This window comes from Paramisgurnus dabryanus, chromosome 1, assembly GCF_030506205.2.
Source record: "Paramisgurnus dabryanus chromosome 1, PD_genome_1.1, whole genome shotgun sequence".
NCBI classification, from domain to species: Eukaryota; Metazoa; Chordata; class Actinopteri; order Cypriniformes; family Cobitidae; genus Paramisgurnus; species Paramisgurnus dabryanus.
In genome coordinates this window covers 2,060,946-2,088,149 of record NC_133337.1, presented here as the reverse complement: position 1 = coordinate 2,088,149, position 27,204 = coordinate 2,060,946, and the positions used below count along the sequence as shown (strand labels likewise).

Below are 27,204 nucleotides of genomic sequence, written 5' to 3'. Positions count from 1 at the left end.
CATGTCTCCTGTTTTCAGCTTCCTCAGATGGTGTGAGTGGTACTTCAGACAGTGAAACAATCACATTGAATTCTGGAGCTTTACAAACGTTTGAATTATTGCCTGTGAGTAAAATTGTGGTTGAAAGATTTAAAAAAAAATGTTTACCTTACAATGCAATTTTAAAAGCTGTGCAGTTTTTTCAAAATGATTTGTTTCATTTCCTCTCTAGTCATTTCACCTGCAGCCCACGGGCACCCCTGGAACTTATTTCCTCCAAACAGGAACCAATCAGAGCCTCACACTTTCAGCCAATCCCACGGTCACTCTTACAGCTGCAACCTCACCATCTTCGCCGGATCAGATTATTTTACACAGCCTAACAGTAAATCTGATTGCTTGCATTAGCACAGAATATGCAAAATGAATGAAACAAATGTCCTATAATCCAAATTTCTCTCTTTTACCCACACCTACAATCTTTATAAGGGTGACACTGAAAATGTGACTGTTCAGATGTCTCATCCTGGCATCATTATCCAGACGGTGAGCCCAGATGACCTCTCTGAGTTGGAAGGAGAACAGGAGATTGTAAACGATCAACAGTCACCTGAAGAACAAAACATTGAAGAAGAGGAAAATAGAGAAGAAAGTTTAAAGAACGTACAGGAAGAAGAAAAGGTAAAGGTATCTTCTTCTGCAGGCAAAACCAAAACATCTATAGAAATCCACATTGTAATTATCTTAATCCTTGTACTTTCCTTTAGACAAACTCCGGTAAAGTAGAGGAATCAGAGAGTTCTGGGTTAGGTGTTGGTACCGTGCTTATGGTTCCGTCTCCACGCAGCTTCATTCCTTCAAATGAAGATATCAGCACAGATACAGTCCTGCCCCTTGGAACACTGACAGGTATTAAGACTTCTTTGCATTAACAAGGTCTGATTGTTTTCTACAAGTCAACTGGGATTTAAAGATATTAAAGGTAACATTTTACCAAAAGGTTCATTAGTTAATATTAGATAATGTATTTAAGGGACACAAGGCAGCATTTTTATGTTAATAAATCATCTTCGTAAGTCGGTATATGGTTAAATGACTCATTACATGACGAATGAAGACTCTCTCGCCCGCCCCTACCGTCTGTAGGAAGAATACCCCACTTGCAAGTTCGCTGTATCCGACCCGGTGTCCTTCAGTCTGTAAAGTCTCAGATATAGAAAGCATTTACCCCCAGACACTAGGGGGAGCTAGTAGAGAAATTATACTCAGACTTGCCTTGTGTGCCTTTAACTTACATAAACATACCATGAGCAATACATTTGTTACAGTATTTATGAATCTTTGTTATCGTTAGTTAACTAATGAACCTTATTGTAAATTGTTTCCAAATAAAATTGTCCTATGTTACTGACCATTAGATTTTTCCACATAGATCCCATTTTGCAGAACCAGGAAGAGGGATCAGACTAAAAATTCACTCCTAGCGTCTAACATAAATTATTTATTTAGACCCTACTTATACTTTTGAAGGACAAATCAAACACTGAATACTCTACACAGAGATTACTAATAGATTTATAATACATGTGTTGAGTAAATTGTTGTTACTTGGGTTCCATTAAAGTGGTGGGTTTGAATTGAGGGGCAAATGACATTTTGTGGGCTGAAATGCAGCATGCAGGATCAGGATTATGAAACATGCTTGCATCAAAGCAGTATTTATTAAACATTCGTTTCTGAGCCTCATCCGTACAGAAACAAGTAATACTTGTTTGAATAATAATTTTTAAAATATGATATACTTTCATTGTTACAACGTATTACGTTTGTGTATTTCTTGATTTGACTAGTTTTTATAGCCTACTAACCATTATACTTGATGCATTAGCTATGTAAAGCTGCACTGTTATGATAATAGTGTTGTCTGCTTCATTCCAAATTACCATTAGAATAGATGGCCATCAAAGGATTTAAATATTTACTTAACCTGTATGTTAGTGCCTCTGTGTTTATTTATTTATTGAATAAACAAAACATTGTCACCATTTGTCTGTTTTTTATCCATTGTGGTAAGGTACTGGCAGTAATATGATGCATTGCTGCAGGGATTGGAGGATCATAGTAGGTCAGAGATTAAGGGCTTTGGATGTGAATGTTGTTGTTTAAATCCATGATTAATTAATCACTAAAGGTTACCATGATGTGTTTTACTAAAGAGCATAAGACTGTATGAAATGAGGATGTAATGTTTTAGCTGCAGCAAAGAAATTTGCATGCATCTTGTTTGTACAAACAGGTAATCCCATAAACTCCTCAGCCAGATAGTAATATGTAAATTTTTGTCAACCTATTGGAGTCAACTTTGTAATGGGATACTTATAGTTGTCTTTGTAAATTAACCCAATTCCATTTCATTTAGGTTTGTTATTACATTATGGAAGCGACTGTTTATCCATTTTTTAACTGAAACCTCCCCACTTCGAGGGTTAAAAGAATAATTCACCCCCAAATTAAACTTGGCCCATATTTTCTCACCCTTAAGCGATTCTAGGTGTATATGATTTTCTTCTTTCAGCCAAACACAGTTCCCAGACAGCAGACGACTCTGGACCGGATACACGTCCAAGTCAGCAGACCCAGCCCTTAGTCGTCTGTTGTCTGGATTGGAGTTATATTAAATTATATCCTGACTCTTTTTGCTTTATAATGGCATTGGATAGTGCCTCATTTTTAAAGCCCCAAAAAACATCCATCTACCAAAAACTAATCCACAGTTATTATTAAATAGTTTTAATAAGGTGAAGCGATGGGTTTTTGTAAAGAAATTTTTTAAACTGCTGCAGCCATACACGCTTACAAGAGAGTAGATGTCAGGGTAGAAAGCTGACCTCTGAAACCACAGTCACTGTTTCAGAATCAGAAAGAGGTTTTATTGCCAGTTATGTTTGCACATATCAGGGATTTGTTTTTGTGTCACAGCTTCCAGTGGACAGAGACAACAACGACACACAGATAAATAAAGATAAAAATATCATAGCTGTGTAGCATAATTAATGCAAACAACATGAAAGCATTGTGATTATGTATTTATTCATTACATAAAATACAAATTATGAATTGCAGATTACCTTAATTTAAAGGTCTTCTACTATATCAAAAAAAAAAGAAAAAAAGGAACAGTCATTTACAATGACTTTATGCCTTTAATCAAGTGCACTGATTGCTTTTCTAATAATTTAAATACAAAATAAGGAAATATCTCAATCAGGAATGTTCGACAGGTGGGCCACAAACAAATATATAAACAATATGTGTTACACTTCCATGACTTATTTCAATAGATCTTGTAATCACATTGGCATATATATCTGTAAGCTGTATACAGCATTTAGGGTACAAAAAGTGTGCATGACATCCCAGAGTGCTACTGATCATTAACATATTTGCATCTATAATATGTTTAGTCCACTGACATGGCTCCCAAACGGCAGATTGGCCCAGCCCAAAAAAAGGGCTTGTAGGAAATGAATTCTCCTGATTCAAAAACTCATGTGAGGATATGCGAGGATCCCACATAATGAATGAACATTCCTGTAAATGGGATGGTTCCCATGGTAACAGTTTTATAAGGCATTGCTCTGTTTGTCACAGCCCACGTCATGAAAGTACAAGTTGGCACAGATGCACAACAGAACGATGGAGCACAGCATATAGTAGATTAGGTTGCGAAACTTGGGTTCCAAATCTCCCTGTCTATACCAGTATATCTAAGAGAAACAGATGAAACGAGATATAATTTCATTAATTTAGATGCATGAAAAGACAATCTGATGTAGAAATTACTCTTTGGTACCAGACTGATAAAAACAATGATTTGGTGCTCTCAGACTTACCAAAACCAACACTGACCCGCAGACTAATATGATACAGGTGGCAAAGAAAATATTTAATGGCTTGGGAGGCAGCGAAGGGAAGACAAATGAGCTAATAATGGTCACCTAAAACAGAAAGTGAGAATTCAGCATCCTCTTTCACAAATAATATTAATAGAATTTCAATTGCTCCTTCAAGGTGAAAACTTACAAGAACGAGTAAAGATGTTAGTCCACCGATTACTAAATTGATGATTCTATCCTGAAAGTGATTAACCAACATATATTAGTGCATCTGACAGGTATCTCAAGGGAAACAGTAATTTACATGGCACAAGTGTGACCTCAAAATGATTTACTTATATAATGCAAGTTAAAATGCTTTCTTGTTTGGGATAGCATGAATCATGACAATGAGGCTTACAGTAGAACATGCATTAAAGAAGAAACAAAGTGGCACTACCCTGGCTGATGTCTCGCCAAATAAAGGCCTGTTATCCATACCACTGGTGCCATAGGTGCGTGTAGTAAAGTCATCCATGGCAAAAGCATTACATACACCCTTTTCCTGATATCTTCTACCAGCTGCAGTCCCTTTCAAGCTGACTTCGGCAATGCATATTTGCTCCTTTTTCGCTTGGGTTTGCCTCACGGCAAAAGGATTTAGATGCAGGATATCAATATGCTTGCGTTACCTGTAGTACAGATAAGATGGTTCATAGTTAATTCATGGAATTATCAATGGTATGTAATATGATGAACTAAGAAACACGTGTTATGCATTTTTCAAGTAACAAAACAAGCCTTTTTGTCTCTCTCAGCTGATTTCTGAGCAGTCAGGTTCACGAAATCGCATAACCACAACAGGCTTTAAAAAAATGTGATCGGTCATGTGGCCAGTTGATCCTGACTTTCAGTAAATGTAAAAATGTGTTACTGTACCCTCTGTAATATTTTATTGGGGTATTTTTTTATATTCACTGGAAGAAAGTGTCTAAGTTTCTACATTGATTTTATCCTGTTAGCTTTTATTTTATAAATGTTTCCCAAGAAGGATCCCCTTTGCTCCTTTTGTGGAGGATGAATCTGTCCCTCACCTTTTTGGGACTGTGTCCACATAGCTACTTGGAAATGTAGTTTATTTGTAATTGCTTCTTTTCTAGACAGTTTTTTATGTTGAAAATGTTTTGTTTTTTTATGACTTTAACAAGAATCTAAATCCCTCTAATCAGAATCATCACATTCCTCAAACAACATTACGGCAATGCAAAATAGATGCATTAGTAATGCGGTCACATGTAAAAGCCCGGGGGGGGGATAAGTAATTACAATCTAAGCTGTAATGTTGTGGACAACCTCTGGCAAGTTACCTTCAGATCCATGATGACTCTTCATCATTCTGCTGGAATCAGGATAAATTATTTAAAATCCTATATATGACTCATGTCAACCGAAATCTGAGGATGGAAGACAAGAAACACCTCAATACTGTTTCAACTCTGTAAATGTGTTAGTAACTAAAGATCAGCGTAAGTGCCTGATGTTACTTCTCTGCACTTTCTAGTATTGATTTCTCAAATCTAGGGATCAAGTTTCTTCTAGAAATAGGAGTAGTTATGTCCAACACCATACAGATTTCACACAAATTTTTGTCTTGAATGTTTTCCAGTGCAGTTAAATTCTTTAAATTTGCCTATCACTGCTTGTCACTTCATCTTGACAATCAATGATTTCGTTAAACTATAACCAACTGATCAATAAACCATTAATAAACAATATTTGAGCTTAATCATATGTGACAACCAATTCTACTGAAAACTGTAAATATCAAATAAGATTGCTGCTATAGATTCATTTGAATCCATCAAAAAGCTAACAAGCTAATGCAAACAAAAAAATATAACAACAGAATAGAGGTAAGCGTTAGTGTTTAATAAATTGTTAACTTACCAGGATGTGGTACAAACGTTGTTGTTTTTGATAACACGGGTATTTATGATCAGAGCATTATCCGCATGACTTCTCAAGAGCAGAATAGCACCGTAAAGACAAACTGCATAAAACCGGAAGTAGCGTCATCTTAAAGGGGGATGCGGTTTATTTGTTGTTTTTGAAGACACTGGTCGTTTCTCAATAGACCTTTCTCATAGTAACCGGAAATACGTAATCGTCGTTTAAGCGGAGTTCCTGTCAAGCGTCAACACACTAGAAAAACATAAACCCGGGCAAGTTTAAAATGGATCAAAAAGTCTACACAACTTCGTTTATGGATTTGCCAAATATTACATTTGCTGATGTGACACGACTAATGGAGGAAAACTTTTTCCATGAAGAATTTGTCCATAAATTTCTAGGTAAGTAGAGAGCGAGTCTAACTGTTACTGAACTGTTAACTAAAACGACACATTATAAGTCTTGCCGAATAGCCTGAATCCACTTCTGTCAAACTACACCATCAACAGGGAATTGATGGAACAGATACGGCTTTTTACATTGCCTTGACTGCGGAGGAAGTACATTTCCGCGACGATTGCGTATTTCCGGTCATAAATACGGAAGTTGTGAGAAAGGTCTATACCAAGTAGGGGAGAGTGGGGTAAAGTGAGACATCGGGTAAAGTGAGACACCCCCTGTATCTAGGCAACTGAACACATTTGTGGTCCTATGACCATTATGTTTTTAAGCCCCTCAAATTTCCCCTTGGCCATGAAGGACAGGACCTCATGCTGCTGTGGTTGACATGTTTTTTTCACAAAAATATATTTTTTGCTTGTAAAAGTAAATTTTCTTGCTGTCAACTTAATCAACTGTTGTGCCAAAGCAAATTGATTCAGGTAGAAAAACTTATATCACACATGTTTATGAACTACCAACATATAAAACCTTGTGTTGATGCTAGCTGAAGATTAGCCTGAATTTCCAAGAGAGAGAGTTTTTTTCCAAAATGTGGTGGTGGGGTAAAGTGAGACAAATGATGTGGGGTAAAGTGAGACATGAGGCACAAGTTCAGTTTAGTCTAAAACATATTTTAATGTAATATTACATTACATATGTTTTATTTTTAATGTTATAAACATTGCAGAAAAACCATTATGCCTAGTCAATACACCAGGAAGACAGCCTGGGGAAAAACACCCCTTGAGGAGATGGAGAGTGCAGCTGCTTAGGTCAAGGAAGGAAAGAATTCTCTAATGCTATGTACACACCAAACGCGAGGCATCATGGTACTGTGGGTTCACACCAGACACAAGTTCAACAATTTGCGCAAGTAGATTACATACAAAGTCAATGCAAAGACGCAATCAGACACGTCCTCGCATGTGGCGATGCGAATGACGTGATATGGGTGGCGCGTTTTCCACGAAAACACGCGTTATTCGCCGCAAACATGTCTTCGCCCAATTTGAAAATATTCAACTTGAGTGAAAAATTCCATTACACAATGTTAAATCCTGCGAGTAATCTAGATCAAGTAACGCACTGCCCCGCATTTGGTGTGTACGTAGCATTATTCACTCTAGATTACTCACGGGATTTAACATTGTGTCATGCAAATTTTTCGTTCGAGATAAATATTTTCAACTTGGGCGAAGACATGTTTGAGGTGAATAGTGCGTGTTTTCGCGGCAAATGCTCCGCTTATATGGCGTCATTCGCATCGCCCCAGGCGAGGATGCGTCTGATCGTGTCTTTGCATTAACTTTGAATGTAATCTACTTGCACAAATCGTTGAACTCACGTCTGGTGTGAACCCACAGTAAGAGCAGCTGCAAGGGATAGAAATATTGATAGATGGTTCTGATTGTCTTTTGCGCTGACCCGCAGACACTAGCTGGCTCTAAGGGTCCTTTGTTCTGACCCCCAGACTGCGTTTTAATCTTACTGGTTCTATATGTCATTTGAATGTTAATTAAAAAAATTTGAATTGTCGGAGCCAATGGTCTACAGTGGGCAGCGCTCCGACATTAGGTGCTTTCACACTTTCTGGGAGTTCGATTCCCGGCTCGTGGTCATTTGCCGATCCAATACCCTTCTCTCCTCCCTGTACTTTCCTGTCCTCTCCAAAACTCACTGTTAAATAAAGGCAAAAACTGGCCAAAAAATATAACTTTTGAATTATGTTATGTTGTATTTGATTTTGGTTCAGTGTTACTATACTTTCAAGTGTTTAGAAAAATAATGTTCTTAATTGACCAATCCCCTTGATTCTGTTACTAGTCCAACATTAGTTCTGGAATGTGTGGTTGTCAAGCTAGCCGTCAGGATTTTATCTGTTACAATATGTGCTGTTATGGTAGTTTCAGAGTGTAAAAAGTAAGTGGATCAGTTTACCCCGAGCTGGTTCACTTTACCCCCTTGATTTTTCTGGTCTGTCTCAGTTTACCCCTAAGCTGGGGTAAAGTGAGACACAAGACCACTTTTTTTAAAACAATCATATTTTCACTGCTCTTCGTCCTGAATACATTCTGGTAATTTCCATAGCTAGGAAACATCCTGAATTAATGGGAAATGTGTAAATTTGACTGATATATCATTTTAGCTCGCTTAGAGGGGAGCAAATGTAAAAAATGTCTCACTTTACCCCACTCTCCCCTACGCCAAGTTCAGACGTGTCCTTCGTAGTTCGGACTTGCAAGTTCAGTCTCGGAAGAACGAACTCCCGATGACGGGAGGACGCGAGTCCGGTTATATGGCAAATGGAACAGCAGCTGCAGAGTACTTGCCCTGCGTTCCAGTTCGTTTTTTATGAACTTCCCTCGCTAACTTCCCTCAGTCTCGTTCACTCGGATGTACGTCATTGCTTACGTTGTACGAGTGCCCACTACTGCTAGAACACTTGAAGTGGGTTCAAATGGATCGCCCTAAGCCCTTGATCACATGGAAAGTGGAGACCGCCCCCTCCATTTTTTTTTTGTAATTTAAATTTTTTTTTTTTTTTATTGAATATCATCAACAAGTAAGTACAAAACACACTTTTGTTCAATGCCACATGAACATGAGGTATTACTCACACATTGTTCACAAGTTATCAGAAAAGAAAAGAAAAAATAGAAAAAGAAAAAACTTACAAAAAATTGAGTATTTTTAAAATATTATATGTTTTCTGAGCTGAGACGCCCCCTCCATGTGCAAAGCGCGAGTTGCTGAAGTGACATCACAATCGTGTTGCATTGTGGGATATGAAGCTGCATGAAGTGTACATATGAAGCAGACTCGCTCCCTCGGTCAAAATCGAGGGAGCGAGGGTCTGTCCATACAAACTTCCCTCGTCCACTTGACGAAGTGGAACGCACTTCAAAATGGCGACAGGGATTCCCCCATAGACATCATATAGGTAGACGCCCTATCGACCGCTACTGCCTACTGGCGCGGTGAGATATGGGGCCGCCATCTTAGATCGGTCACCCGCTCCACTCAGTGTAATCTGTATGACTGGTGGATTGAGCTATCAGCGCATTTAATTAATCATATCTCAGTGAATACCGAACAGATTTTCACGCGGGTTTTTTTTTTGCTGCAAAGGTCATTCATGGAGGTATGATATAGGACACATGGTTCGGCGTATTTTAACCCCTTATGTGCCGCAAATCCCGTTTGATTGGGGGTGACAATGTGATGTACATCTTTAAATGAATATTTCTCTGGGATTCTTTGGGCTAGAAACCTAATCTTGTTTTAAAGAAGACAATTTAGGGTTTTTCACAAATGAGTTAGAACGTAAAAATATTAAATATAAATATTTTTATAGCCGTTTACCTTTATTTTAATATATCAAATTATGCAGTAACATATTAATTTATAAATAAAATTACATAAAAGTTAATGTTTCGCACAATAAATAATGTTAACATGAAGCAATATGTCTCAAGTAGTTGTGATCCAAATCACAAAAAAATGATGTTTGGGTCACAATTTTAATGGTTTTACTAACAACTGCCACTAGATTTTGCCACATACTCTTGTACTCTTGTATACTCACAAACTAATAAATTACTGTCACCGCAATATTATTCATGCAAAAAGATTTTGAAATATTAAAACTACATTCTGAGAGCTTTCCGATGATATATAGCTTGCCATGATTTTTTAGGTTTAGAGTAGGGTTTTAGTGTTATATGCAAAAACAAATTTGGCCTACCTGTGGGCCCGTAAAATTTTTAGAAACTGACTCTCACTGTGTCATAATTTTCCCCAAATGGTAATGAAATATGAAAATTATACTATTTGAGCTTTCCAACAATATATAGTTTGTCAATATTTAGGTTTAGAATCTTAGTGTTACCAACACTAATGTGGACAGCGCCACTTAGGCATGTTCATAGTAGGAATGAATGAATATTCACTAAACAGTAATAAAATATTCTGATATAAGATATAAAGTGAGTCCAAAATCAAAATATGTGGTGTAGGACATAAGATATTTTATAAATCACACACTATAAATATGACAAAGATGCAGAAACAGATAGTTGCAATAAAATAAGACTTTTTAATATGGTGAAGAAACAATTTAAAATGATTTGTAAACCCCCCACACACACACACGCGCGCGCACGCACGCACGCACACACACACACACCCACCCCTGAAAGAGGACTGTTTTCCAGAGATTTTTTCCCCTTCCTCCCTTTCTGTAGTTCAAGAGAGGTGAGTTTGGCAACATGGTGGAGCCTTATCTTTAAAAACACAGACACAACCAGTGACAACGAGTCAGACTGATAGTTGTCGATTCCAAACCGAGTCTCCTCTACGAAGGAAAACATCCTCTGTTCCTGTTGACATCTCAGCTTTTTAAAGCTCGGTGGATCACGCAGCTCACAGCACCTTATAATAATAATAATAATAATAATAATACACATTTATATAGCGCTTTACACAATACTCACAACAGAGAAACTCTTGTAATTATTACTTTACTTTACCCCACTCTCCTTGCAGGGTGAACAGCGGCTGGCTAGTAAACATAGCCTAGCGAACGTTAGCTGGCTACGATTTCAGTACAGTAAAATCAATACCACCCAGCAAAATCTGGTTGAAAAGACGTCGAAACGACGACTTCTCCAGACGTCTTAATGACGTGAAATTCTGGTTGAAAAGTGAAAGGTGAAAAGACGTGTTTTTCATGTCGTTGAAAAGACGTCTATAAATCGATGTCTAGAAAAAGGCTAAATTTGGTTGTAAAGTGAAAGGCTAAAAGACGTCTTTTCATGGTCGTTGAAAAGACGTCTATAAATGGGCTAAATTTCTATATTATTTCCTATGTCTTTCCAAGGGTTTAACCTCGTTTCAAGAATGTATTATATAATATTAATTTTACTATTATTATTATTAGGCTAATAATTATCTCAAAGTAGGACAGCTAACAAAAAGGTAATACGAATTTATGTCAAACACACATATGACATGAATATTTCATTAATTGGTTTATTGTTTTTCAGCCATAATATATCCCTCACCTGGCATGGTTAAGATTCTTACCTTCATGATCAGTTATCCTTGTTGTCCCACTTTTTGACTGCATTTCTGACACAGAAAGCCTTTTGTGTTCTGCTATTTATACCAGAAACTGCCTTTCACATGCATATGATCTGAGATAGCCATACATACATGGAATTGTTTTAAAATTCAAATTACTATCACAAATTCAGATATCACAAATACAAAATACTGTGTGGAAAATTTATTTAAATACAAATACGTGGGAAAAATGTGGGCATACTGCGGGAAAATTGTGGGACCACTGGGCATTCTATGGGCAAACTGTGAGCACATATCTGTGTCTTAAAAACCATAAAAGCTGTTAATTTCTTAAAGTACAAAATAAGCTTGGCTGAATAATTAGTCTTGTTGAAAGTAGCAGTAACAAAAAAAGACAAAATGTTTAATATACATTTCTTTTACCCCTGGGTAGGGATGTGACCGAAGCCGAATACGTTATTCGGAAGGGCACGGATAATAGCTTCAAAACGAACAACGAATTCATCCGAATAACAGAGAAAATATTCGGCCAGACATAATCACATGTTTACTGGAACAGCTCTAAATTATAAACCCCGTAAAGCAAGAATAATATGTGTGTGAAGTGAATGAGTGCAATCTATAAAATGACATTTTCGGCGCAACCCTTATTTAGAAACGCGAGCTGTTTTGGAATTAGTTTAAAATCTTAAAAACGCTGCTAATATCAAACTTCTTTTAACCCAACTGTAAAAAAAATCCGTTTTATTTAATTAGGACAGAAAACCTTGATAAAATGCTGCACTCTGATAATAAAATATTCGTTAATAACTCTGTATCTCTGTGGCACCGGTAGATGATATTTTAATTACTTCTAGTCAAAGCAAGCTTTATTGTCAATCTAGGTGAATATAAAATAAATAAGTAAATAGATAAAAATATGAAAATGTAACAATTTAAAAGCAAAATTTAAACTGAAGAATACTATGACATGAATTGCAATAAAAATAAAAATAAAGTAAGCAAATAACAACTGAAACATTTGAATTAAATATTTCTAATTACATTATTGTTTTAAATCATGTTGCTGGTTTTGAACTAAGTCAAAACTTATTTTTTATAGAGCATACTGTTATTTAAAAATTTAAACTGATTATTTATTTATTTAGATGAAGAATAATAAGAAAGTTTTTTTTTTAAACAATTCGTTATATTCGCGCAAACGCTATATGGACATAGATAAAAATGAGCTCAGCAAGTTTGTTCTAATGCTTATTATGCTTTCGTAAATTCTTATCAAAACAGATGTTTTTGAACTATTCTGTGCATATACTGCGCCACTTGCGTGTCCCTGCGTTGCATTTCGGATCTGTCAGTCAGCGCGAGTTTGAAATCAGTTCCCGAACTTTATCTCCCTTAATAACTCTTTAAGCATCAAGCAAGTCCTGCATTTTATTTTCAAATTCCTGCATGTTTTTAAACTGAAACCAAGATGTCAGACATGGATATACGAGTAGTATTAGGTTATATTTCACTCTTTTAGAAAACTTACAAATAACGATCATTTTAGATGTTTAATTACTATATTTAAATCGCTAGACTAGGGATTAGGCTACTTATTTTTTTCTGAAAACATCGCACTCATTTAGAAAGAATAGGTCTCATGGAACTGTGCTGACAGGCACAATAAACATTTAAAGGTGATCTACCCTACAGTTTTGTCAACGTGCTTTCAAGTTTGTTATTTTAATGCTACAATACAATGATGCATAGCACAAGCTGTATGAGGCTTTAAAAATGAGTTGTTTGCTTTCCATGAGTATTACTAACGAGAATCAAGTTATTTGTCTTTTTGATTAAAATTTTGTATTATCTTGAATAAATATTTACAGTTATTTAAGTTATAATTATAATAAAAAGCAAAAATGCATTTAAAATGCCATTTTAATGTAATATGAGTTGTCAACCCACCCACTTCCGGTTTAATCCGAATACAAATACAGATACAAATTATTTTGAGACTGTTACAGATACAAATACTGACTCCGCTGCACACCCCTACCCCTGTGTATAAAAATGTTAAAGGGGTACTTCACCCAAAAATGAAAATTATGTCATCATTTACACACTCTCATGTTGTTACAAACCCGCATAAATTTCTTTGTTCTGATAAACAGGAAGGCAGATATTGTGAGAAATGTTGGTAACCAAACTGTTTGTGTAAATGACAGAATTTTCCTTTTTGGGTCAACTACCCTTTTAAGAAAATGTAGGAAATTTAGCTTGTGGATTGAATATTAAATTACTTTTATGTAACCACATAAAACCACTTATTACTAAACAGAAAAAGCAGGTCCAAGAACAATATGTCTCCTCATGGGCACCAGTTGATATTTTCTTGTCCGATTCTTTCTTCATCCTGCTCTCGGTCACTCCAGGTGTGTTGTCCTGGTAACTTTATGGTTACAGCATCTAAGTGAGAACATAAATTTTTTTAATGTTAACATTAAAAACAGGGGTTGTCTTAACAAAAAGTAAAAGCATGATCAATCCAATTAGGTACACTAATATTAAAAGGAATTTATATTTTATTTTACCTTTGTTATTTAGTCCCAATTATGTATTGCTATACTCCATTTAAATATTTAAAGCAATGCTTCAGACAGATTTTAAAATTACCCCGTGATGTACTCACACTCAGTAACTCGACATACACATGTTCAGACTAACACATTTGGAGTTATTTTAGTAAATGTCCTTGCTTTTCCAAGCTTAATATGGGAAAAAACATGGATCAGGGTACATTTTCCCAAAGAAGTGCAGCCTTTAAAGAAGTAATCCACACCGCTCCAAGGGGTTAATAAAGTTCTTCTGTTGGTAATCAATGCTATATAGTAAGAAAAGATAATGTTTTAAACTTTATAAACTATAATAACTAGTTTGCTGTAAACATTTGAATATGGATTACCTCTGTGAAGGAGGAATGCACTTTATTGAGGTTCAAAGTCAGAAGTTGTTCCCTAATTGATGTTTTCTACCATTATAAAGCTTGGAAGCGCAAGTAAAAAAGGGGCTATTTTCACTTGGTATTAAGATGTGCTGTTGTCGATCGGATCACAAGTGGACGATGCTAAAGACATGTGTAAATGATGTTCAAAACATCTTGAGGTTGTCCACTTTTGACCACATTCAGAGGTAGTTGAAAACACTTTTAATCGGATTGCTCATGTAGTGTAAGCGTGCATGTGGTAGAATGTGTTCCAACACCCACAAGAGAATATCATAGAAATATCAAAGAAAGCTTTTACATATAAATGTACAAAACACTGTGCCGCATGTTTACTTACAAGCAGCGGACTCTGGCATAATATTAGCTGCGTCCATTTAAATCCTGTCATTACTTCTGCTCATGTTTAAATGACAGCAGAAGGAATCGCCCACAGTCTCCACAGACTAGGGATGGGCAATATAAACAATATGCAATATAAACGATAGAAAATTGGCATACGATAGAGATTTTAAATCTATTGCACTATCGCGATAATGCGTGTTAATGAAACAATCTACCCGCGAACTTTAGAGCCAAGAGCTGCAGCCAAATAAACATGGATGAAAGCGTCAGCGAAACAGAGGAACTCGCGAAAAAGCTTTGAATAGATGCAACATCTATTTTTTTGGATTTAAGCCATACGTTACATAAGTTAACTGCTGCTCCACGCGCGAAATTGGCATTATGGTCTAGTAATTGTGAAACATGCATATATATATATATGTTTTAGCAGATAGATCTTGTCGGCTTTATCATTTTAAAAGTAGATCACCACACAAAAAAGTCTGGACACCCCTGATGTAGAGTGTGTCAGGCAAAAGTTCCAGCTAAGAGAGGTAACAAGACTAATCTGGCCATAACGGTTTACTTTTACTTACTTTTTTAGCAGTTTGGCTTTTGTAAGGGTCTATATAACCTGTTCTGAAACGAGTCTATTGAAATTATTATATCGCAATACATATCGCTATCGCAAGAGGCTGCAATGTATAACGCAATATGGATTTTAGGCCATATCGCCTATCCCTACTACAGACCATCCCCTAAAAGTATTCAGAACAGAAGAGGTTGAAAGGGGACAAAACTGACGGATTTAAATACCAGGTGTAACAGAATGTGTCCTTCTCATCCGCTTATGATCCGATCGACAAAAAAACACACACATCTTAAAGACACACTATGCAGTTATTTTACCTTAATGTAACAACTTCAAAGTTATTTCGGTGGTAAACAAAGTCATAGTAGGGCGAATCATCCTCCTGTTGAAGCTCGGGGAGGACGCCGCTACCAAAACCAGCAATGCAAGCTTGAGAGAACCGCCCCTGACAAATCTCGCGAGAATCACGACTTGCTTTATGGCAACGACGTCACACACGTTAGGCTTGTTCGACTTTGTGTAGCGCTACAAGAACCGACCGCTGGATGACGGCAAAGTACCACGAGAATGATCCGAGACGGCACTTTGACGTCATCCGGCTGTCTGTTCTTGCAGCGCCGCATAAATTTGATCAAGCCTATGACGACAACAACTGCACGCGCGAATTTGAGATTTGAGACGTGAGGCTAAACAATTTAAAAGTTAAGAAAGCGCGTTCGGAAGAGAGTTGGAAAAGGAAAAGAGAATCTGACCGCGTTAGTAACCGGACAAGAGTCCCACTCGGTCAGGTTTTTACTCGTTGGCGTGAGCTAAAAGACAGCACTGGATGGGATGCTGATTTGGCGATCTTGTTGATGGACTAGTAAGTAAATCTCTTATTTGTAAACTTGTTTGCGGTCTATGTTGTATGTTGTTGCGCTTGCTTGTAGTATGTCATGCGATTATCATTACAACAGTTGTCAATATCTCACATAATTATCAGGACATAAATAAGCCTAGAGGTTGTAAATAGTGTGAACATGCACAATTTGCAAACTATTATGATAGATAGCAATAATCATGTATAGTGACATTATAGCGAACAATGTTATGAAATAATGCAACGTACACAATTAAATTTGTCATGGCATTTTGTAATGTTTACTTGTGATTTAGCTGCAATCATGTAAAAACGTTACAAGCTAGCAAACGCGGTACTTTATTATTACATGCACTCTACACTTGGAATAAACTTCTTATTATCCTATTACCATCATCTGTAGTTTAGTAGACTATGCAGTAGCCTAATATTTGTATGAAATTGTGAAACATTACCTGGTCATTACCTTTGGAGTACTAGAGTGGAAAATTACGACAGTTGCAAGTATTCTCCAGCGACTCTAGGGGTCGCTGTTTGACAAAAACGCCGAAATGCATAGAGCGGCTTTAATACCAAGTTTAAACAGCCCCAAAAACATAATCACTTCACCAAAGTGTGTCATTCTGCTTATAAAAGAAATGTGCATGTAGTGAGCAAAGACGTTTCTCATGATGATGACGACTCACCTTTATGGATTCAGTCTTGCATAAGCCATGTGACACGGAACAGGAATTTGCAGAAATACTGATAGGAAAGGAAAGAAACTGAAGTTAGTTTTAAGTTGGACTACTGTTCCCATATTTATCAAGCTTCTGAAAGTGCCATTTTTGTCTTAAGTACTAAGAATTCATGAAATATACTCCTACTTTCAATCTTAAGTATAAAAAGCAAGTTGTCAAATGACTTAAAGCTAAGAATCACTCTTAGGGGCCAATCACACCAAACGCATTTATGGCAGTTGCAGGCGCCTTTTTTAATTATATTCTATGGGCAGGGAGTATTTGCGCACTGTTTATGCGCGCCGGAACGCCTTGCGTTTTTGTCACCAGCCGCAGCACACGCTTTTGAAGGAGCGCTGAGAGCGGAAAAGCAGCCGACGTCATTCGCATCTTTCTATTGTCCAATCGAATGGGGGGAGAGGCGGGCCTTACGGTGTGGTGAGGGAAGTTTACAGTTGCTTTGAAGAACCGGACTCCACTCGCTCACTCTCCTACGTGTTTGTGCACCTCTCACCCTCAAACAATGTCCTCTTTATAAAGTTTCTGCTAATATGACAGTTTATAGCAAAATAATATCACGCTTCAATATTTGATTGACAAGACAGCTGACTCGTTGGTTGCTAGCAATATGAAAAGTCGCGTCACACTGCTCTTGTTTAAAAAGCGTTTGGTGTGATTATTTGAGAAAAATAAAACTGAATTCGGGACAAAAATTTAATGGATTTCATAGGGTCCTGCTAGATGCCGCTCCTCCTCGACTTTAAAGAATGATTCTACAGCCCTAGAAATATGACATCAAACACGGAACAGGAAAGGAGATTCCTGTGGCAGACACCCTCTCCAGAAAGACCATAGCAACAAAACATGACAATCTCATCAAAGATATGGACATGTAGATTCACTTAATTATAAAAACTTACCAGTCAGTGACACAAAGCTCCAACAGATCCGTACCGAGGCAGTTTTCAGCAGCTCAGATAGATGATCTTGGATGGATGGCCTGCAAAGAGGAGACAATTTCCCACATACATTATTGACTTTTAAGACAAACTTTCATTGACCAGTGAAGATAAGAAAATAGTCATATCTGACCTGAGATATGCGCACACGCTGAGAAGTCTAAGCTAAGAGCACGAAATGTTTTTCTGGCTAGAAATGTGTAAGCAGATAGAACACATGATCGAAAGATGGAGTACTTGCCTGGTTCAACATAATTCAAATACCAAGGAACCCATGATTCCTAATGAAATACCAATCAGACAGTGGCAGGTATTAGCTTCAGACCTCTTCACCTCGAACAATGAATAAATAGTTAATGTAGATTACTATAACCATTTCTTCCAATTAGACAAACTCAACACTACTATGGCTGCCACTGTCATCAGCAAGCTTAGTCACTTTCGCGAGACATGGCATACCAGTGAAATTAAAAGGTCCACAATATCAACACAAAGAGTTTGAAGACTTTGCAAAAACATTAAGTTTCACACACATTGGCCCACATGACTGATCCCTATCTCATTTTGGTAGAGTACAGGAACACACCTGTTGACAACCTCTTCATGTCTCCAGCCCAGCTCCTCATGAGTCGCAGACTGTGATCCATACTGCCAACCACAAACCAGCAGCTCCTACCTGAGATTGTCAGTTTCACAGAGACATGCTACAATGGAGTAAACAGCAGCATCAGAAAAAGTATTATTATCGTAGTTATACACGCAAGTTTGGTGGTACAAAATAAAACGTAGCGCTTTTCTAAGCAGATTTAAAAGAGGAACTATATTTTATGGCGGAATAGCACTTTTGGGAGTACTTTGACTCGGCGCAGTAACACCCTCCCTCTCCCATTATGAGAGAGAGAAGGGGAGCAGATTTTTCAGGCGAGTCGAAGTACTCCCAAAAGTGCTATTCCGCCATAAAATATAGTTCCTCTTTTAAATCCGCTTAGAAAAGCGCTACGTTTTATTTTGTGCCACCAAACTGGCTCGTATAACTACTCGTCTTAAATAGGAAAACCGTTGATGTGTTTGGTCACTTCTAACTTTATCTCTGTTTGGTACCATTGAATGAATGAGGCTAAGCTAAATGCCATCGAAGTGTCGCAGCGCGCCCCAGCGATTACGTGCACGCACTAAGATGATACAGGGATGTATCAACTCTTCTTAGTTAAGGTAATAACATAGTTTAATATGGAAAATTGATAGACTATTCCTTTAAGTATTCATACCACTTTCATTCAAAGTGTCTGTTATTTCTTTCAAACGAATGGCGATGTAATATCCACGTCAGTACTAAAAGCTCAATTTGTACTTACTCTAAGTCTACTTATTTGCACTACAAAAAATGAAGAACAAGACAGAAGCAATAATAAGAGAAGTGCTTAGGATACCATAGTTCATATCTACACTGTACTAGTTTTTCTTACCCCATAACAAGTATGTTTACTGCTGTAACTGTAGATGTTTTACTGGCTCCTAAAGGATTATCTTATAGTTGTCTTTGCTTTATATATCTCTATGCTTTTATTGCTATAAAAAGAAAGCAGACATATAGCAAGTGTCACTGTTTGATTTGTATGAATGAGCTGTGTTTTGACCTCGAGCAAACTGTACATAAAGTCAAAGTGAGATATGACTATTTAATTAGTTATAACTATTTTATTTATCATTGCATTGAAGAGACCAACATGCTATTTCACTTTTGAGCACTTGACTTGAGTCTGATTCTGGTGGCTGTGAAAATATGAACAAAGTAATACTTACTCTTTAGCCAATAGAAAACATCGAGACACACCAAGAAAAGGATCTGAAAGAAGTAACAATAAATATACAACAGTTATTTATTCAGAATGGCCTTTAACATTTTAAAGTAGAGTAGTTAATGTAATTTTGATAGGGAGCTGAACAAAGCACACATACATTGCAATACATGGAGTAAACTTGCGATATAATTTGTTTAATACACTTAAGAAAAAATGTTTCACAACACGTTTTTATTAAAGATATAAAACAAATATCCACTAACGTTAACTGTTAGCTCACAGCTGTGCCACGGGCTCAATCAGGCTAGCCGTAAAATGAAAAAAGCCCACACTACAATAATTGGAGTAAACTTCCCAGTCGGCATTTCAACGTTGATTCAATGTTGAATCAACGTCAGGTACCAACGTTGAATCAACGTTGGATTACCTTTCGGTTTTGAAAAAAATTTCAACGTTGAAATCACGACGTTGTTTCAACGTCACACTTTCAACATAGGTGAATTATGGTTGATATCATGACGCAATTTCAACCTTCTATTTCCTTGTTGTTTTTAACACTAAATATAGATTTTTACTTTACACTGCAATACTCACTAAATTATTTACTGTAAACTTGTCATTTTTAGTGCAATTATCATATGAATGCAACTTGCTACGCATAACTTACAGTACAACCCCATTCATAAAACTAAACACTTAAGGAAGGTAAAGTTTAAATGTGGACAAATAAAATGGAAGGTGCCTACTCTTTTCAAATAAACATGAAAGCAGCTGTTAAAAATATTTTTTAATGGATAAAAACACATTCTTTCAAACAGTTAGGTTTCCAGTTAGTAGTGCAGAAGTGGAATTTTCTAAATATATAATAAAATCATAAAATATTAAACAAAATCATGTTTAAAAGTCATTTTATTAATCTGAATAGAAAAACTTTATTCAAGAAAAACTGCAAATATGAATTTTGTTGTTGGTTTAGTTGACAGTCTTCTTATGGCCACCACCAATCAATCAATTCTAGCTCATGCTGTACTTAATACGATGACAGCATCTAAGGAGGGAAAAAAACACAAGATATTTAATTTTCAAAAAATGCTGCATTTTAGCCCATGTACAAAAAAATCTTGTTATTGCACATCAGGGCAAGATGCGTTTTCTTTGATAGTCTGACTTGAAACATTGCATAGCCATCTGATGAAAGAACAAAGCTGTTGTGTTTACGAAGATGACAATGAGGTTCAATTAATATCATCTACAGTGCATTCAGAAATCATACACCTTTCACTTTCAATTTTATGTTGTTGCATGATACTGTAATTGTTTAGATATTTTTACAAAGTAAAAACAGAATTTTAGAAACTTTTGCAAATGTATGAAAAAAGAAAACATCATATTTACATTATACATATTCAGACCCTTTGCAACAACTGAGGTTGCTGAGATGTTTCTACACCTTAAATCGTCCTGATGAACACAAAGATTTTTTAAGGAATGTCTGCAACCAAACTGACCAGAAGCACCATTGACTACCATAGTATTCTTTATCCTACTATGTAAGTGAATGGTGCTTCTGATCGATGTGGTTACAAATGAATCCAATACTGAATGCTTAAGTGATATTAACTTTATATTTTCAACACCCCTAAAAGAGATGCTTAACAAAGCAAACACTGAGAGGTTGCTTTACGTGTGGGTCAAACAGCCTTTTGTGTAGTCCCTTACCAATGAAATCGAAGATGGACTTCAGAACTTCTGGATTGTCTGTGTAAGCCTTTAAACTCGCCCAGACCAGCAAGGCATCTTGTTAGCAGACATCCCGACCTGATCAAAAACTTTTGATTAGGAGATGTTCTAATCCTATTTTTAATACATGTTTTATAAACTTACCACAGGTGATCTGGCAAAGCGACTTACGAAACAGCATCTTCCCAAATCTCCTCTTCAGGCTCATCTTAGCGATCATTGCATTTGATAAAGTTTGGAAAAAGAAAAACATATTTCATTAGTATAGAAATATAAATGTAATCTTTTGGTTAAAAATACAGAAAACTGTGGCCCAAGTACAACTTTTAAAGAAATTAAGAATCTTTAAAAAAATTTTCATAACACTATTCATTACCTTTTAAGGGGGAATGATTTGGGGATCTGGAAAGACACACTACTTCACCTCTCTGTATTTTATCACACGTCTTCAAATTGCATGTTGATCTGCCTACAATTTAAAACACATAAAATAAAAACAAGTCATAGCCCCTTTTAAAAAGAAAACATAAATTGTGAAATACAAAACACTGCATCTTAATTATTAGGATTAGTAGAATTTGATTTGGTTACAAACCAAATATTAAATTCATTGTAAGGTTTTAGGGGAAACGTTTCACAAAAAAGAAATGGTAAATTACGGATTTCTATTACAACATGGTATCTTGGTGGTGCATTACCAGGGTAGGTGGTAGCTCATTGACAATTAAAAAAAATTATGATTAAAGCCATAATACATAAAGATAAGAACAAATAAATGCTGTCATGTACACCACCACAAAGACCCATTTTTTTCCTGTCAATATGAAGCCTCTATAAAACTTGCATCAACATCCACTCTGAACACTGGATTAACTTTTGTCTCTGTATACTGAAAACAAAGTGTTTGAAATATGTAGGCCTACATACTGTAGAAGGAATAGTGGCATACAAAAGAAATTAATTGCTGTGCTGAAAAGTAACCATTGTATCCTAAATTAGTTTCTTATATTTTCCTAATGACAATGATAAACCAGTCTTGAGAAACAAGTAGCAGGTGTTTTTAAAAAGCCACTCTCAATTCTCACCTGTGAAGTTTCTTGTGTTTGTGTGTCATTCTGTTTCTGACCTGACAACCCTTGCTGTCTGTTTCTTGTTCAATCTTGACAAAATATAAAAAAGAAAAATTAGTGCAATATTGGAAGAGAATTCTATAATGACTTTTATCAGAACATGAATACATACACTTGCATACTGCATTTAAGTAAATACTGTAGAATAGCAGGGTTAACACAACATTACCTGATCCAGATGTAGTGGCTGTTGATGCATGAAAATCTCAGCATTGACAAGATCATCATCACTATTCTAATTTGAAGGGCTCTGATAACGAAGACATTACAAAAGAGTTATAAAAATATACTAAAAACAAGAGCATTTGTCTAGAAAACCATTATTTTCTATTTCCATTAAAACTTGCTAACTATTCAACAAGTAAGCAAAATTACACCGTTACAATGTATTTCAATTCAAATAGAACATGCAAACTTACACGACATGATATTTTCGTACAAAGGAGTTAACTTAAGTGTTTCAAGCCGCTTAAAATCGTGGATACTGCGCGAATGACCGCAGGTGAGCGTCATAAGCGTAATTGAGTGATTGCCATGGAAACATGAGGGTCACGTCGACTATCTTGTCCCTTTTAATTTTATAACTGCATTTATACACATTACCCCGTCGAGAAAACCTCAGCATGATTAATATTGGATTCGACGCCCATGTTATCATGTCATCAATAAGTTTGGATTAATGTCATTAACACGAACTGCTATACGTATCCGTTATTGCGAATTCGTGAGCCATAAAACACCAACATCTCATCTAAGTTTTAACACTTTATCAGTAATAGTAATTTGAGAAACTAAGCAGCTAACACTGACCGGACCGCACCGTACTCGAGCTGCTCCTCCTTACAAAAGGCTGATAGGTGTCTGTGGCGCCTGTAAGACCTCTCGGATATAAGTTACGCTGACTGAACTACGAAATCAACACTTTTTCACCGAAGTTGTCCAAAAAGCCCTTACATTTATAACTAGTTGCTTTTCTGAAGCAAAAACAACCAAGTGGTTAAGTTGATAAAAACACACCTCATATTAATTTATTAATATTCATAATAACGAAATCCAATTTCGGCGGGAACATCCCGTGGACTAGTAAATTAACTACTATAACGAATACATTCGCAACTAACAGAAAAAAACCCGATTTGGCATCGTGCTTTTTTGTCATACCACTTTGTATATGTGAATAAAATAACGTTATACGTTTACATTGACTTATATTTCCTTACCTCTTCTTTCTCTGAAGCATTTTCTCGTGTGATACGCAAGATCTCGCAGACAGCCGTTAAAACCATAGATATGTATATAAAGGCTAGATGGCTCAAGGCGGAGTCAGCTGTGTCGTCACTTGGCGGCCGTCTTAGGTCAGTGCTGCCATAGTGCTGCTCCCTGCTGCTGTGGACGGAAGGTGAGTGACATACGCCAACTAAAATGCTCGTAACTTGCTGAATTCTTGACGGATTTACAAACGGTTTGGTTTTTTACAAACGTTATTAACGTGGCTATAATTATGGATGCTTTAACATGTTTCATGAATTTTTTATTTATTTTTAGTATACGTATTCAGTGTCATAGGTACATCTTTGACGTTTATAACAAACCAATCCGTTTGAAAATCGGTAAAAAATTAAGCAAGTTATGGTCATTTAAAAGTACCTGCATCATTAAAACTCAATGCTACGAGTGAGCGAGCGCCCTGTCCTAAGATGGCCGCCAAAATGCGGACGTTCAACTCAATTGGCCATCAGCGCGGACGAGCCATCTAGCCTTTATATACATATCTATGGTTAAAACAGTCCAGTCTCGTGTAATCTCGCGAGATTACCTCGCTACCTGTATATTCAATTATTTGTTACATTTTTTTTATAATTTCATCAATATTATAAAATGAGTTTTTACATTTTTTTTCTGAATGATTCACATATTATAAAACATTATTTTATTGTGTCTCTGCAACCATTTACTTCACTGTTGTTTCAACGTTGTTTCAACGTTGAATCAACGTTGAACAAACAACTGACGTTATTTCAACCAAATTTCAACGTTGATTTTTAAGCATTTTATTAACCTTTTTCAACCGTTTACCATTCACCATTGTTTCAACGTTGTTTCAACGTTGAACAAACAACTGACCTAATTTCAACCAAATTTCAACGTTGAAGGTCGGTCATATGCCCGCTGGGTTGCATTATAATTAACTAAACAATTTAAAATACATTTAAAAACAAGCATAACACGATTATATAGAAGATATAAAGACAAATAAAAGATGTCCATTAGCTCACACCTGCGCGACGAGCTCAGTCAAGCTGACAGCGCTCGAGCTAACATTACTAACAAACAATAAACATTCAAATTGATCATTTATTAGTCGTATCGACATATACTGACAACTGAATTAACATCCCTGTGAACTAATTTCAATAAAGTAACAACGAATTTAAGGAAACTTACCCCAGAATCGACCACAAAACAGAAAAGTACTTGTCTGAGGAGAAAATCGGTAAATCCCCAACGCGCGTCTCCGGTTGAATAATCACGTGATCACAAAGCATGAGATGGTCGCGCGCCTCTGCCAATAATATCATATTAAAAGAAAATAAAGATATTTGTTAAAAGATGAAAATGAAGTGCTTCTATCAGTGCTGTACAACAGGACCAAAATGACCTGTTTAGAGCACATTTAAAGGCACACAAGGCAAGTCTGAGTATTATTTATCTACTAGCTCCCCCTAGTGTCTGGGAGTAAATGCGTTCTATATCTAAGACTATACGAGACTGAAGGACACCGGGTCGGATACAGCGAACTTGCAAGTGGGGTATTCTTCCTACAGACGGTAGGGGCGGGCGAGAGAGTCTTCATTCGTCATGTAATGAGTCATTTAACCATATACCGACTTACGAAGATGATTTATTAACATAAAAATGCTGCCTTGTGTCCCTTTAACATATTTATTTAATTAAAATAAACAGAAATATTAATAGACTTTAAACAAAGCGTGTGTTTTATTATTGTTCAATGTGCTCAGTATTTATTGTTTCTACGAATACATTCATGCATATTTTGTCAGGATTATTATTGAATGGAGACACGTTGAAAAGTGGTCCGAAAAAGACGTCTAATTTTAGGCTAAATTTGGACTGAATTAGACGGACCAAACAAAGACCAGTTTTCAACGTCTTTTTTTGGACTAAATGAAGGTCATGACGGGCCGACGTGATTTAGCCCAAAAAACAACGTCTAAATGACGTCTTGTGCTGGGTGGCTCTTTCTCAATTTTCTGGTAATATTCTATTCACAAAATACAACCAATACTACCGCGATGTTAAAAAGTACTTGTGAAAATAATCCTCCGGGCTCTATTTGCGATCGTCCGCCGATTAGAACAGGAAAATGCTCCACAGTGCTCTGACATCTTATCTGCTGCCATGCAACGAAACTAGGAGAACGACCGGTTTAAGATGGCCGCCGTATTTCTCAGTCCCCAGCGGCCAATAGGGCATCTAGTCTTCTATATGATATCTATGGATTCCCCCGAGGGGAAGTGCTTAGGGAAGTTCGCGAGTGTTTGTCTAAAACTGGAGTGGAACGCACCCCGAGTCGTCATTCAGTCTAACCGTGCAGTCCTGGCTATTCTTATTTTAATGTATTTTTAACGAAATATATCAAATGCAAAAACCCTAATATGTGGTTAAGGCAACACCTGAATACGCTGATTAATGTATTTATTACAAAATGAAGTATGATATAAACACATTTATTTATTTTATTATAAAACCATTTATTTTAAAACTACTAAACGACTGTACAACATGAAATAAACACAAAAAAACACCAGTTAATGCGCAGTAATTTACTACAGTGTAAAGATTATATAAAATATATGTGACTAACAAATATACCTACTTCATATGAATGATAAAGATAAATAAATTGATGAGACAAAATTAAAATGCCAATTAGATATTTCCAAAGGGAATATTTTATGTTTGACCATCAGACATCGGAGGGCAAAGCAGCTGCACTGAGATCGCCGCAAATTTCAGAAGGACTTGCAGAGATGAAGCTGCCCTCGTCTGTGTATACGCCGCTGACCACCCGCTGATTCACCGGAACTCACATATCCAAAAGGAAATGTTAATGTAGGCGCTATCGTTACTAACTGACAGAGCCGATCCTGGCCTTCTGGGGGCCCTAAGCAACTTTGTGAGGGGCCCTGTCATCGCATTTACTGTCTCTGCTTAAATGTAGCTATAAACAAAATGTTAACGAAAACACATTTTATCTTATAGCTGTACATTTTTACCACATGTACATTACTTTGACATAGGGCTGCACGATTCCAGGAAAAATAATGATCACGATTGTTTTGCTCAAACTTTTGATCACGATTAGAAATCACGATCATTCTCTAAGTGAAGGACTTCTTTTCACTTCAGTATTTTTATTACACTTTACAGCCATGTATATGTCACAGGGTGACTATTTTAGGGCGGAACCAAAAGTGGCGAAGATTGGTTCTGCCCGAAGATGGTTTCCGCCCAGGCCGAACATTGTAAACACCAGTATTTCCTGGTTGCTGTGGCAACACAATTGGGGCTTTATGAGCAGCAGGTGAGAACAATTAAGGTGGCGACTTGTGATTGGAAGATGAATCGAAGAAGAGACACATAAATAGATCCATAGGAACACAGGAAGAGAGCGGTTGACTTGGGCAGATGCATTTCTGCCTATGGCGGTCGAATCCGGGGCGAGCTCCTTTCCACCTAGG

The 27,204-nt window shown here is 36.6% G+C and overlaps 2 protein-coding genes and 1 long non-coding RNA gene across 10 annotated transcripts in view; 1 reads left to right on the top strand and 2 right to left on the bottom strand.

Annotated features, from left to right (window-relative positions):
- The window catches only part of dmtf1 (cyclin D binding myb-like transcription factor 1), a 104,847-nt gene extending 102,826 nt beyond the window's left edge, over positions 1-2,021 (top strand). For all 4 annotated transcript variants that reach the window (XM_073815418.1, XM_073815435.1, XM_065265670.2 and 1 more), the window contains 5 exons: positions 19-104; positions 212-364; positions 469-660; positions 747-888; positions 1,412-2,021. In XM_073815418.1, coding sequence (XP_073671519.1) covers positions 19-104; positions 212-364; positions 469-660; positions 747-888; positions 1,412-1,449 — 611 coding nt within the window. In that variant the 3' untranslated portion in view covers positions 1,450-2,021. The remainder of the gene's footprint in view (positions 1-18; positions 105-211; positions 365-468; positions 661-746; positions 889-1,411) is intronic.
- Positions 2,022-3,050: 1,029 nt separating this feature from the next.
- tmem243b (transmembrane protein 243, mitochondrial b) lies at positions 3,051-5,956 on the bottom strand. Its single transcript, XM_065259936.2, has 6 exons — positions 5,802-5,956; positions 5,222-5,308; positions 4,315-4,546; positions 4,063-4,113; positions 3,873-3,977; positions 3,051-3,746 (listed from the first exon to the last, which is right to left on the bottom strand). The coding sequence occupies exons 3-6, from the start codon at positions 4,390-4,392 to the stop codon at positions 3,603-3,605; spliced, it is 378 nt and encodes a 125-aa protein (XP_065116008.2). The 5' UTR covers positions 4,393-4,546; positions 5,222-5,308; positions 5,802-5,956; the 3' UTR covers positions 3,051-3,602.
- A 5,337-nt stretch (positions 5,957-11,293) lies between these two features.
- LOC135747010 (uncharacterized) lies at positions 11,294-25,376 on the bottom strand. 5 transcript variants are annotated; one of them, XR_012337102.1, is made up of 12 exons: positions 23,252-23,642; positions 22,611-22,691; positions 22,397-22,470; positions 21,688-21,780; positions 21,456-21,519; positions 21,291-21,389; positions 19,573-20,619; positions 18,356-18,473; positions 18,011-18,050; positions 17,731-17,810; positions 16,778-16,835; positions 11,294-13,781 (listed from the first exon to the last, which is right to left on the bottom strand). It is a non-coding gene; the product is annotated as an uncharacterized lncRNA (long non-coding RNA). The 5 variants fall into 5 exon arrangements; XR_010531652.2 differs by lacking the exons at positions 18,011-18,050; positions 23,252-23,642 and adding an exon at positions 23,662-25,376; XR_010531649.2 differs by lacking the exon at positions 18,011-18,050 and having other exon boundaries at positions 22,861-23,642.
- Between the last annotated feature and the right edge of the window lie 1,828 nt (positions 25,377-27,204).

Excerpts from the sequence above, each read along its gene's own strand:
- tmem243b (XM_065259936.2), bottom strand. The coding sequence starts at position 4,392 with ATGGATGACTTTACTACACGCACCTATGGCACCAGTGGTATGGATAAC. Across the intron at positions 3,978-4,062 it reads TAACATCTTTACTCGTTCTT|GTGACCATTATTAGCTCATT; the intron begins GTAAGTTTTCAC and ends TTTCTGTTTTAG. Across the intron at positions 3,747-3,872 it reads GCGGGTCAGTGTTGGTTTTG|ATATACTGGTATAGACAGGG; the intron begins GTAAGTCTGAGA and ends TGTTTCTCTTAG.